Below are 13517 nucleotides of genomic sequence, written 5' to 3'. Positions count from 1 at the left end.
GCGGGAAGCCAAAACTGGAAAGAGAGGAAGTGGTCTGAACACCTCTCTCAGCCAATATGAATAACTGGGGCATCACCTGGGTGACATCATTCATATTTCAGTTCTCTTATGACTATGCAGATAATAATTAACTAGCAAAAATGTTTCTTTTAAAAAAGTTTCTTTAAAAAACACATACAACATTTGCTGTGCGCCAGATACTATTCTAAATTCTTTATTGTTGATCTTACTGAAACCTCACAATAGTTCTATCAGACACAATTTCCCACTTCATGTAGTAGAAACCACGGCACAAAGTTAAGTACTTTTGTCCGAGGTTCCAGTTGGTTAAAATTCAGGTAGTTTGGCTCACAGCCAAACTGCTCTGAATAATATCAACTCTACATTAACGCATGCTGGTCTCATGTTTTGTTCATACAGAAGCTAAAGTCCTTACAATGCTGCCCCATACTCAACCCTATTATTTCCATGTCCTCTTCTAACTACCTGCCCCTATACCACTCACTCCAGCCACTGGCTCCCTTATGATTCTTGGTTTATTCAGATGTGCTCCTGCCTAAGGCCTCTGCTCTTGCTGTCCCTCAGAATCCTTCCCTACCTCTCGTATCTAGGAACTCATTTCCCTGTCTTTTCAAGACTTGCTAATAAATCTTTGTGAGGCCCCCCTGGACTAAATCTTAAGACTCTCCCAATAAACAGTTGATACTCCATAGCACTCTTCAACATCAGACACACTACACAAAATTTTAAGTTTTATTGTCTGTCTTACCTATCCCATCTGCCTATTCAAATAAAAGCTTCACTAAGGCAACAACATGTTCACTACAACCACAGTAACTCAGCCCAAGTGCTCAGTTCCTATAATTTATGCAATTTAATAATTTATTCAATTTAAATGATCTTTTACTTAAATTTATTTTAATAACAAATTATTTTTAAAAATTGTCCTTGTACACGTGGAAAAATAGCATCATATCCAATAAAGCTAAGTCTAAAACTAAGATAATTGTGCTGTACTTGCACAACAGAACACCACCTAGCAATGAAAATAAACAAACTGCAATTACACACAATAATGGAACATAAAGCTAAATACAAGAACCCAGCTGTAAAAGTCTACATATTGTATGATTCCATTTATATAAAATACAAAAATAACCAGGCATGGTAGAACATGTCTGTAATTCCACCACTCTTCCTGCTGAGGCAGGAAGACTGCAAGTTCACAACCAGCCTGTTGGAGACCAGTCTGGGAAATATTTGGAAGACCCTATATCACAAAAAGAAAAAAGAAAAAAAAAAAAAAAAGACCCACCCTGGACTAATAGCTTCTTCAGGAACACTGAGAGAATTTGAAATGCAAGAATGCTGATAATCCTGCAGTCTTCGAGCATCCATTATAATCAAGCTGATGTTTTTATCCATCATCATTGTATACAGTTCCTTTGCTGTGACCACTCCTTGGAATTAAGAGAGACAGTGAAAGAGATGAGAAACACCGAGTCCCATGTGCCGGCACATTACTAAACACAGAAGAGAATAGCTTTTTCCAGAAGAGCAAAGTGTACTTGGTATATATCTTGCTATCCCATCATACCTTCACTGTTTTTTAAAGTAATATTAAATATAACTTGTGTTAACCTTTATTAAGAAACCACTTCAGTGCTCTGTTTATAGAGATTTACATATCAAAACATGGGCTGGAGGAAGAAGTTCAGTGGTAGAGTGCTTAAGTAGCATGCATAAGGCCCTGTGTTGAATACCCAGCACTAAGAGAAAAAAAAATGAAATGGCTATTGAAGTTACACCTATCTGGTGTTGGCTCTGTTACTGAAAAAAAAAGAAAAGAAATTAATACACACATCTTATGAAAATATTCTATTTTTAAAAATTAAGACAGTAGAAAAATGTTTGCCAGAAAATATATGGTTAAAAATTCTCAAAAGGTTCTAAATTTTTTAAAGAGTTTCTGATGGAGTGCTATGAGGACTACTGCTATGAGAGCTACTTGAACAACTTTTAGATTTCCAAGTGTTCCTAGAGTAACAACCACATGCTTGCTGTTGACAAAATATGGACACCCGTTCTATTGAAACAAGACCACACTTGTTTACACGAGGTCCCTGACTGCTTTCAGCTGCAACAGTGGTCAGACAACACAGAGTTCTGTGAGCCCCCTAGCTAAAATATTGGCTATCTAGTCCTTTAAGAAAAAGTTTGCAAGCCCTCATCCTACTTGATGCTTAGTTGGCTCCTTGTCAGAAAGGAAAAAAGATTTTATTTTTTCCAAGAAGGGTAACAAAAAAGACACTGAGTAAAGTTATTATACATGTGGTAGCAACCTACAAAGTAAATACTCCTTATGTCATTATTTTCTTCAGCTCTATCACCTGAAGTAAAAGATTAAAAAACACTACAAGGAACTTCAGATATATAAAGAACTATTTCTGCAATAGTCTCAGTTGCTCCTAAGCTAAAATACCTATAGTAGCTACTACTAAAAATCCTCCTTTGCTTTGAAAACATCAAGATCATTTTGACAAAAAAACAGACTAGACCGGCTGAGAACAACCACTGAGAAGGTAACATCTAAGCATGATGAGGTACAAAGGAACAAATGGAAAAAAACTAATTTTGGCACTGGGGTTTGAACTCAAGGCTACACCTTGAGCCACTCCACCAGCCCTTTGTCTTGCTAACTGTTTGCCCAGGCTGGCTTCGAACAGATTCTCCTGATCTCTGCCTCCTGATTAGCTAGGATTCTAGGCGTGAGCCACCAGCGCCTGGCAATTATTCTGTTTAATTTAAAAATTACTGCATAGCAATATATTCAGTACAGAATTTGAGTGTTATAAATAATATGTTTAGTTTAAACCTTTCCTCAGAGAGGAAAAAGGTCCTAAGTAGATGAAAGCAATTTCCTAAATCTGGGTTAGGTCATGTATTTGTGACTAGAACATCAATACCACTTATGGATAACATCCAAATTATTGATTTAGATTGTCTTAAAATTATGACTACAACCCAGTCACAAATAATAACAGTTAATACTTAAAGTGTACTATAGATTCTAAGAGTTTTATGTATATTAATTCAATCTTCACAATAACCCTATGAAATAGGTTTTATTATTATCCCACTTTACAGATGGGGAAACTGAGGTAAAGAAGTAACATGTTCAAGATCACATGGAAATTCAGAGGAACAGCTAGTATTAAAACTAAGGCGATCTGACTTCTGAGACCCCATGCTCCTAATCACTAAGCTAAATTGCACCTGGAAAAGACAAGTAAATTGCCTATTACCGTATTTTACCATGCCAGGCTGCAATTATTCATAAAATACTCCCTTTTGTATTGAGGCATTTCAATACAATGGTCCAGGCTAGGAAAAGTGGTAAAGCATACACACAGACTAGACACAGTGCTAAAAATTTCACAGTGTAACATCTGAAGTCTTTTCTGATTAAAGTTCTCAAGAACTTCCTCTTTCAGCACACTTACCTTTCTCCGCAGTTTCCTTTTTTTCACTCTTTTCACCATTGATCTATTTCATAGGGAAAAAAGTTTCAATTTTCATAGAAACAAAAGGTTTAATTTTAATATTTCACTGAAATGGAAAGCCTAAGAACTGCAATGTGCTAAGTAGTACTATTTTACAAAAATAGATGTCAGTAATAATGGCATTACCAGGTTTCTTTGGCAGTGGATGACAGCTAAAATAACTAGAAGCATATCAGAATCATAGGACAGTTCCTCAGAATTTTCTTTAATTAAATGCCAAATACAATTTAAAAGCACAAATTGTTATAGAAATTAAATATTTAACTAGAAAGTGTTTTTTACCATGAAACAATTCTAACTATCCCATTCAGTGTCCTTCACTCTTAAAGGAAAGTAAAGTAATAACAAATACTACTTATGAAATTTACATTTTCTAAGTAAAACAACATGGGATACTAACTCATTTCATAGACAGGAAAACCAAGGACCTACTTGGACCTATGGATCAATGCTAATATCACTAAAATTAGAAACATAAAATAATAAAAGATACACCACAATATGAAGTACACAGTAGCATCTGTGGAGCATTCTTGCCATGAAACAAAACTTGAACCTGACTCCACAGGAAATAAAATAAATATGAGAGATAGAAAAACAAGTAAAATGACACAAGGAGCAAGCAATCAGAAAAAATACAAAGTGTAGCTCATCTTCTAGTACTAAGTGCATGAAAAGAAAAATGAGAGGGAGAAGAATCTCAAATGACAATTATTTCAGAGACTTAAGGGACATAGCAGCCAAAAGGTATTAGCCCTGTTGTTTGGATCCTGATTCAACAAATCAACTCAAAAATGTCATTTTACAACAAGTAGGGAAATCTGAATATAGACTGAGTAGTAAATTACATTGGGAGGTTACTGTTAATTTTGTGAGGTGGGACAATAGGATTGTGATTATTAACAAAAGCTTCCCTATTTTGAGATGTATACTGCAATATTTAGAAATATTTAGGAGTAAAGTGGCATACTAGCTACTATTTGTTTTGAAATACCAAAGAAAAAGGGCAGGAGTCAGTTAGAAAAAAAGGATGATAAAATGTTAGTTGATGTATCTACAGTTGAGTGACGAGGCTTAAATGTATTCTCTTTCCAAAATAAACAGGCAAAACAAAGTGAAAGTAACAAAAAGTGACTGACCACTTTTGAAAAGGCAACCAAAGGAAAGAGATGGAAGACTTACAGTCCTTCTAAGTCTTGTTTTCTGGTTATATCAACGGTCTGACCTACGAATAAACATCTTCCTAGGGCAGTATTACTTACCTCACACTATGAGGTCCTAATATGAACACAAGACTTCTCCACTTCTTACACAGTGCCTAGCCCTAGATCAATACTTCTGAATGAAACTGATGATGTTCCACATACAAATGACAGCTGAAAGCTACAAAATGCTTAAGAAAAAAAATCAAAGCAGCAACCCTTCTAAGAGTTTCAACAAAGTAGAAGAAGTTATATTTTAGGAGGAATAGTTTCTGAGGTGGTAAAGGAATAGTCACAGTGACACCTGGCAGGTAAAGACTGAGACACTGGTGGCTTTTAGCAAACACAATATAGCTGAAAAGACTAGATGCAGTAGCAACACAAGATAGAAAGGGGGAAAGAAGAAGAAGGAGAGACTGGGACACAGAAAGGAAAAGGCAAAGGGGGGTAAGTAAGACTCCAGAATAAGTAAAACATTTGGCACCAAATAAAGTAGTATACCAAATCTTTCTCTTAATGTATATGATTACTAAAAACAAGAAACCTTAAAGATCATGTATTTCAAGATCTTCATTTGGCAAATGAGGAAAACTGAGTTCCAAAGTGGTTAAGTGAGACTGGACACAGGCCCAGAACTCAGATGTGGTGAATTATGGCTCAAATGCTCTTTCTACCACTCTCATCAAGCTTGTAGTGACGCTAAAAAGTAATTAATTGACATACTGCTGTAGAAGCTCACAGAAAAACCTGGAATCAACCAAAGCTAGAAATTTAATTCAATTTTTAATTCAAATACATTAAATTTTACCTTGTTGCCTAAAAGAACTTCACAGTGTTATCTCTGTTTCTCATAAGCAAATCATCTGACAAACAGAATCAATCTCTTATTTTACACAATAAATTTGAAATACCCTTTGGGTTTTGTTTTGGGAATCCAATACATTCTCCAAAGAACCTTTAGCCAATGCGCCACTATCCTCTCTTCCTGCTTCCTGCCTTTTCTGTTGTTGCAGCTGCTCTTCCTCCTGTCTGTCCTTTTCTTCAAGTTTTTTCCGAACTTCAGCTTCTTCATATCTAGTTGAAAAACGAAGTCAAGAAGTCTTTTATTGGCATAATAGTAGAAAGTAAAGGAGTTTATGTTTCAAAACCTTCGTATCCTGCCTTAAGGGTTGCACAGTTTCTCCCTCCAAATAAAATCTAATTCTGCTAAAGTTCCATCACAACGACAACTCACACACAGGCCTCAGAGGCCATCTGTACATTTACTTTAAACTGTCCCAAAATCTTGAAACTATAGCTCTCAAACTGAAGTTGTTAATGTTCTCTTTGGTCATTCTAATTTCAACCTTTTAATGATCCAAATCTGCTTCAATTTCCCTTTCAAAGGACTTAAAACTCCTACCTAATGCTCCCTGAAAAAAGAAACTGCCCACATAGGGTCTTACACCTATAATCCTAGGTACTTAAGAGTCCAAGAGCAGGCCAGACCAAGCTCAGCAAATTCCAAATGGGAAAAATACAAAGAAAACCATTTGTAGGCACATCACAGTCTAACCAAAGCTAAAGAGAAAAGGCTTGAGTCAGAGAAAAAATAATGCATGAAACCAATACTAGAAAGACTGATACAAATTTCCACATCAGAAACAATGGAGGCCAGAAGACAGTAGAATATTTTTTCAATGCTGTAACAGGGGAGACAAAGACCCTGTCAACCCAGAATCCTGTACTTTGTGAAAATTTCCTTGCAGAATGAAGATGAAATAAAGATATTTTAAGATAAATGAAAATCAAAAATTTGTTCCTAACTACCAGAAATGTTAAAGAAAGTTCTTCAGGCTAAAGGAACAACTCTAGACAGAAATTTATATCTGGAAGGAATAGAGTAACAAAATGTGAACTGTAAGGGTTGATATGTAAAAGGCTATTTTTCTCCCAATTTCTTTGAAACACATATGCCTAGTTAAAGCAAAACTTACAACCCTGTCTGTATTGGAGGACTGCTCTAATATATATAGAAATAACATATTTTTTAAAAAAGTAATATGACAACTAATGCATAAAGGATAGTAAATAAACTTACATGGTTATCAGGATTTTATATCTCTTCATCTATCAATAGTTACGGATAAAGGTAGGAAGTGAGAAGACAGAAAAGAGACAAATCTCTAGAGAATCTACTTTAAAAATTTTTAATATAGCTAAAAGCTAGCTGATAACCTAAAATTGAAAAAAGAGTAACTTTAAGGCAGGCAAGAAAATAAAAAATGAAAACCAGATGACACATGTCTCAAGTGCCTTCCTAGTAAGCATGAGGCCCTGGGATTAAACTCCAGTACCACCAAAAAAAACAAAAGGCTGATATAAATGTGAATAAATAGAACATATTAATAATGAGAAACTGTCAGGATAAATGAAAAGTAGGACCCAATTATGTAACTACATAATCCTACTGTGATATCTACATGAGACATACTTTCAGTACAGACATTGGATAAATTGAACGTTAATAGAGAAAAGATGTAAATGTAAGCCTAGGAAGACTGGAGTGGCCCTGATTATTCTTCAGGACACAGAATTTTCCCAGAGGTAAAGTGGGACACAGTGATTAAAAAGTCCAAATAGTCATAAATTTTATATGCCTAAAAACAGAATATACAAAACAAAAGCTGAAAGAATTAAAGGGAGAAACAGAGACTTTTAAACACCTTCTCTCAATAATTCTTGCAACTTAGCCCACAAAAACAAATTTAAAATAACCAAAAAACTCCAAGAGTTGAGACAAAGAAGATCTGAACAGTCAACTCTCTGACAAAAATGACACACAGTACTATAGTTTGAATAAAGATTTTGTACTAACATCTTTCTCCCACCCCCAAACTCATGCTGAAATTTTACCTCCACCATAAGGTAATAAGACAGCAGAAATTTCATGTGACTATGGTGCACCGAGTTGGGTCTTTGGGAGGTGATTAGGATTAGGTAAAGTCATGAGGGTGGAGCCAAGGGGGGCCTTGCACCTTGCTGGTTGGACTTTCAGCCTCTAAAACTATGAGCTAAGTAATTTACCTCTTTTGTTTACAAAGATAGCCTGCCTGATGTATTTCATTGTAGGGATGCTAAACAGACTAATAACACATAGAGAACACTATATTCAATGACTGTACTTTCTTTTCAAGTGTACACAGTATATTCACCTAGATAGACAAAATGTCAAGTCATAAAACAAGAGTACATTTTAATGGACTGAATTATCTGGCCACAATGAAATTAGAAATCATTAAGATACCTAGAAAAATTGCACATGGTTTAAAATTAAACAACACACTTCTAAACAATCATGAGTCCAAGGAGAAATCACCAAGGAAATTAGAAAATATTTCAAAAGCAATTTTAAATTGTACTGGAGGAACAATATACCGTTAGATTCAATCAATGTGTTAAAAATAAAATAAATGGAGACAAAAGTGAATGACAGTTTCATACAGGATCTTGCAAAAACAGGATTCACCTTATTACATCTGTTCAGGCAATATCCAGGGATAACTGGACTCTCAAGTAGAACCATGCTTACTGGTGTGCTCACGTCCCCTGATTCCCTGTCATTTCAATGGAAACATCAACTCTAGATTTTCTGCCTATCTTATGTGCCAGTATCTATCTATTTCATTATTTCAAAACAGAAACAAAAGGCTTGGAACAAGGAACAAAATTCCTCGACAGTTTTACCCAGACCCTTCAATACAAATCCTCAGAGAGCCAGAAAGAACATAGCGACCAAGAATGTTTCCACTGTGGATTAGAACAATAGCAGCAGATAAACACCTCGAGTATGTACTAAATGCAAGACACCAATCTAAGTGTTTGTGTGCAGGTTAATTTGTTTAATACATTAAAAATTAGTTAGGCTTATTCTTATGCCAATTACAGGTGAGGAAAGAGAGGCAGAGGGAAACTAAGTAACTTGCCCAAGATCACACAATTAGTAAGTGGAAGAGCTGATATTCAAACCCAAGGAGTCTAGCTCCACACACTTACTCATGGCTCTATTTCTCCTCTAGTGGTATTCTATGCTAGAATAGTAGGTGAACTGTTTGCCCTAAGAAGTAAGCACAGTCAGCTAGAATCCAGTTTGAGGGCAGATGAAGAAATAAGACACCCTTTTATCCCCTAACTGACATCTGCTCCAGGTCTACAATAGAGCTTTGCAGATCCACTTAAGCAGAGCTGCTCCTGTGCCCACACTGGAGTCTCTGCTGGTATCCTGGAAAGAGATCAAGGTTTGCTCTCCATTGGAAACACACCTGCGTCCTTTACTGCCTGTCTAACCCCTCTTACTAGGATTCTGATACCTCCAGATTTGGTCAGAATTAAATCTAAGACCATCCCCTACCATGTATATATAAAAGAAGTGGATAAATCAAAACATGGTTGACAGGAATTCCTTAATGGCAGGTGATACTGAAATCTGTTTTCCAGCCAATCATTAGTCTTTTTGCTAATGTGCTTTTTGGTATCTGGAACTATGTCTAACCTAGAGGTAGGAAGATACATACCACGGTACCAGATGACTGGGAAGTTTAACAGAAACTTTTATTTACACCAAAGTGTCCATGACCTTCACCTCCAAACTCTAGATAAACAGCATATCCCCAAGGTGCTTTCTCAGACTGCTCGTCCAACAAGAGAGAAATCCTAACCATGAACAGATTCCAGAGACTTAAAGAAGAAGAATTCAGTGGCTGACTTATCAGAGAATTAATAAGGATAGATGTGAAGACATGTTAACGCAGAGGCAGGGGAGGGTACACAGGAAGAAAAACTCAGGATGAAAAGGTTCTCCTCATTTGGTTGCAAAACAAGCTATACCACAGGAAAAATTCAGAATACATTTAAAATCTTTAGAACTCAGAAGGGCTTCATTACATTGAAAGATGGAATATTCTATTACTGCATAATAAATAGATATCTAAATATTACATTATTCTCATTGACTTCCTTTATAAGTGCACAGTTGTTTTGTTTTTTGTTTGTTTGTTTGTTTTTTGGTGGTACTGGGGTATGAACCCAGGGCCTCATGCTTGCTAGGCAGGTGCTCTATAGCTTGAGCCACTCTGCCAACCCAGTTATTTTCTTAAAGAAAAAATGTAAAGTCATCACAGGAAAGTATGTTTGCTTCAAGAGGCACTTGCCTTTGTCGATGTAATCTATATGTACTAAATGTTCTGATGCTATATACTACAAAAAAACTGCCTTGACGTGATTAGTGCACATTTGTTTAAAAGAACTACAGGTAGTAATGTGCATCTCACAGTCAAACTTCATTGTACTACAAGTTTTCAAAAACCTATCATCAAGGTCCCTTTGCCCAGTAACAAATTATAGTTATGGGGATTAAAAAGTGACATAAAGACCTTCCTTCACTTAGATAACAACATGTGAATAATCATGGATTTATCAATTTGCATTCCAAAGAATTCAGCAACCATAAGATTTCCCTCTCCTCTTTATAACAAACCCAACAGAGTATCAATGGTAAACAAACATTTTAAAACAGAAAAATCATTAATAATCCTACCACCTGTAAATTTTGCTGTCTTTTCCTGTAAAAATCCATGTTTCGGGGCTGGGTGTTGCTAAGTGGTGCAGCACTTACCTGGCATGCATGAGGCCTCGGATTTGATTCCCAAAGCCACAAAAGTGACAACAGAAATACATGTTTTAAACTTTATTTTAAAAAGAATGCTTTTAGCTATGTGTGCTGCACAAACCTGCATTGCCAGACTAGGGAAGTTGAGGCAAGAAGATCACAAGTTCAGGACAGCCTGAGCTACACAGACCCCCATCTCAAAAAACAAACAAATGAAAACAACCAACCAAATGCAGCTATAAACAAATTAACAAGTTAATCAGGACTTGTTTTCTCTCCTCTTAAATTTTAATTGATTCTTACCCCTAGGAAATCCATGTATGCTTGTTATTTTAGCTTTTTCCCTTTTTAGACATGAAACATACTGTTTTAAATTTATAACTGTTCTATAAACTTAGTAAGCCAGTCATGAAAAATTCCAGAATTGGAATTTTTTAAACATACTGAATTTTTGCAACTATGGACAGATCAAAAGTAAGAGTAAATTCTTTATTCCCATCAGACCAGTCTCTAGTAGCACAATATAACACAGGGAACAAGACAACTTGATCTTCCCTGGAGAAAACTGCCAGCACTTGACAAATACTGTAACTTATAAAAAATTGGACTTGAGTCCCAATCTAACATACCAGCACCTACCTTAACAATGCACCATTCTAAACACTTCAAATTTTTCAATGAAGACTATTAATATAGCAAAAGATTTTTTTTTTTTTTTTTTTGGTTGTACTGGGGTTTGAACTCAGGCTCTTGGGCTTGTTAGGCAGGTGCTATACCATGTGAGTCATGCCCCCAACCCTTTCTTGTTTTAGTTATTTTTTTGGATAGGGTCTCAAATTATTGCTTGGGAATGGTCCTGAACCTCAATCCTACTACCTCCGCCTCCCAAATAGCTGGGATTATATAGGCTTGTAACACATGCCCAGCTTATTTGTTGATATAGGGCCTCACTGCCTTTATGCCTGGACTGGCCTCAAACCATGATGCTCCCGATCTCTCTCTGCCTGCTCAGTGGATTACAAGCATGTACCACCACTACACCTGGCCAAAAGATTTTTAACTTTTGTGTTCCAGTTAACATAAGACTTACTTCTAAGAATTGGGGTATTATATGCACAATCAGATACAACTAAAGCCTAAGTATTATTCTTAGCTTCTAAATTTATATTTTTAAAAAAGATTTGATAATAATGCCTGTACCTCAGTTTAAGGCTTTCAGAGAGTCTTTCAGCTTCTTCGATGGCTTTTTTGATGTTTGTAGGTCCAAGCATTGAATGAAAGTAGTCCTACAATTAGAGGAAAACCATTGCGTGCTGTTAGTACTGGCATTACACAGAGACTCATGTTAAAAACATCAAAATCATGGTGCAGATGAAAACATTACTATAATTGAAGCATTTTTAAAAATTTTTAACCCCCATAAATGTACAATTAATCCTCCAAATATCTCAGTAGGTATTTATACCATTAATGTCTAAAAGAAAATCTACTAGATAATAAATTTTTACTTATTTGTAAGCCACAATTAAGAGGAATAAGTACTGTTCTTAAATAAGTGCTAAAGAGCAAAGCTTTTAAGACCAAAATACATTTTCTTATTACAACTAGGTACCAAGTTTTTTCTCTCTAGTCTCAGAAGCAATAAAGCAAATTACACAAAGCTACCCAACATGGGCTTTGATTACTTGATTTTTTTTTCTTTTTGGCAGTTCCAAGGTTTGAACTCAGGGCTTATGCACTTGCTAGACAGGCGCTCTTCCACTTCAGCCACATCTCCAGCACTTTTTGCTGTAGCTATTTTGAAGACAAGGTCTTGCTTTTTTTGTCCAGGCCATCCTGGATTGCAACCCTCCTATTTTATGCTTCCAGCTCTCACTGAGATGACAGACGTACTCCACTATGCTCAGTTTTTTCTGGTGAGATGAGTCCTTGCAAACTTTTTTGCCCAGCCTGACCTGTAACCATGATCCTCCTGATCTTAGCCTCCTGCGTAGCTAGGATTACAGTCATGAGCCTCCAGTGTCTGACTTGATTTTTGTTGTTGTTGCTGTTTAAATGAGACAAAGTGTCATTTTGTTGCCCAGGTTGGCCTCAAACTTGCTATGTAGCCCAAGCTAGCTTCAAAGTCAGGATCCTACTGCCTTGGCCTTCCTGATGCTGGGATTATATACGAGCACTGTCATATCTATCTTTGCTTACTTGTTTTAATCCGAGATGTTTTTGCTCCTACCTATGCTTTACAAAATCTACTCATATCTCAACTGTAGTCAATACCTTGAACACATAAAACAAGTTTTATACCTGAGGGAACCCTGAGTTCCTACACACCAAATGACAGACGACAAATCAACAGTATAATCTATGTATAAAACACAAAAGGTTTGTTTGACAAGTAAGTTACTAACACTAGAACGAAGGGTTTTTCAGTTTTTAAGTCACTACCTACACAGTTCACTCACTGTGACCAGGTTGGTCAGGAGTGACAGTAGGTAGCTGATTCAGATAAATGATGCTTGTATCTGATTTGCTATAGGTCAATATGACTGCAAACGGAGCAGGATGGTCACAAGTTCAAGGCAAGCCTGAGCTACATATTGAGACCCTATCTCAACTCCCTCTGCAAAAAAGCATAGTATGGTCAATACTGTAGCAACTGAATGGTAGAGTGACCTCAGTGTCATGACTACTAATGTTAATACTTTGTAATAGAAAAGACAATATAATGAATACTACACATTTCTGATAAAAAACAAAATACAAAGTAAAAACAAAAAATGCTTTGATTTGTTTTCCTCATTTTCACACATGAATTCATTTAAAAAGCCAGCCTGTGAGTACAGCTTGTACTTATTTAAATGTTGCCTTTTACAAATTATCAGGAAACATCCCCTAATATTAGTGAGGTTTCCTGTCCATGATTCTCTCTCTCTCTCCTCTTAAGAGACAGTTACAGTAAGTACAAACACTTTCAATTTTTTGGCAGCATGACAACTGGAGAATAAAAATATACACATAACACCCATACCACTAAAAATGTTTGCTTCTGGGGTTTGCTGAGTAGAACCTCCCTGTTCCTACACACAGAGACGTGGGCTACCAGTGAAC

The 13517-nt window shown here is 36.2% G+C and overlaps 1 protein-coding gene across 6 annotated transcripts in view; it reads right to left on the bottom strand.

The window, feature by feature from the left end:
* Usp8 (ubiquitin specific peptidase 8) overlaps nt 1-13517 on the bottom strand; it is a 73033-nt gene that overhangs the window by 41593 nt on the left and 17923 nt on the right. For all 6 annotated transcript variants that reach the window (XM_020185401.2, XM_020185402.2, XM_020185398.2 and 3 more), the window contains 4 exons: nt 11613-11698; nt 5677-5839; nt 3504-3546; nt 1316-1460 (listed from right to left, as the gene is read on the bottom strand). In XM_020185401.2, coding sequence (XP_020040990.1) covers nt 1316-1460; nt 3504-3546; nt 5677-5839; nt 11613-11698 — 437 coding nt within the window. The remainder of the gene's footprint in view (nt 1-1315; nt 1461-3503; nt 3547-5676; nt 5840-11612; nt 11699-13517) is intronic.

This window comes from Castor canadensis, chromosome 2 (genome assembly GCF_047511655.1).
Source record: "Castor canadensis chromosome 2, mCasCan1.hap1v2, whole genome shotgun sequence".
NCBI classification, from domain to species: domain Eukaryota; kingdom Metazoa; phylum Chordata; class Mammalia; order Rodentia; family Castoridae; genus Castor; species Castor canadensis.
The sequence above is the reverse complement of the archived record's forward strand: the minus strand, read 5'-3'. Positions and strand labels throughout refer to the sequence as shown.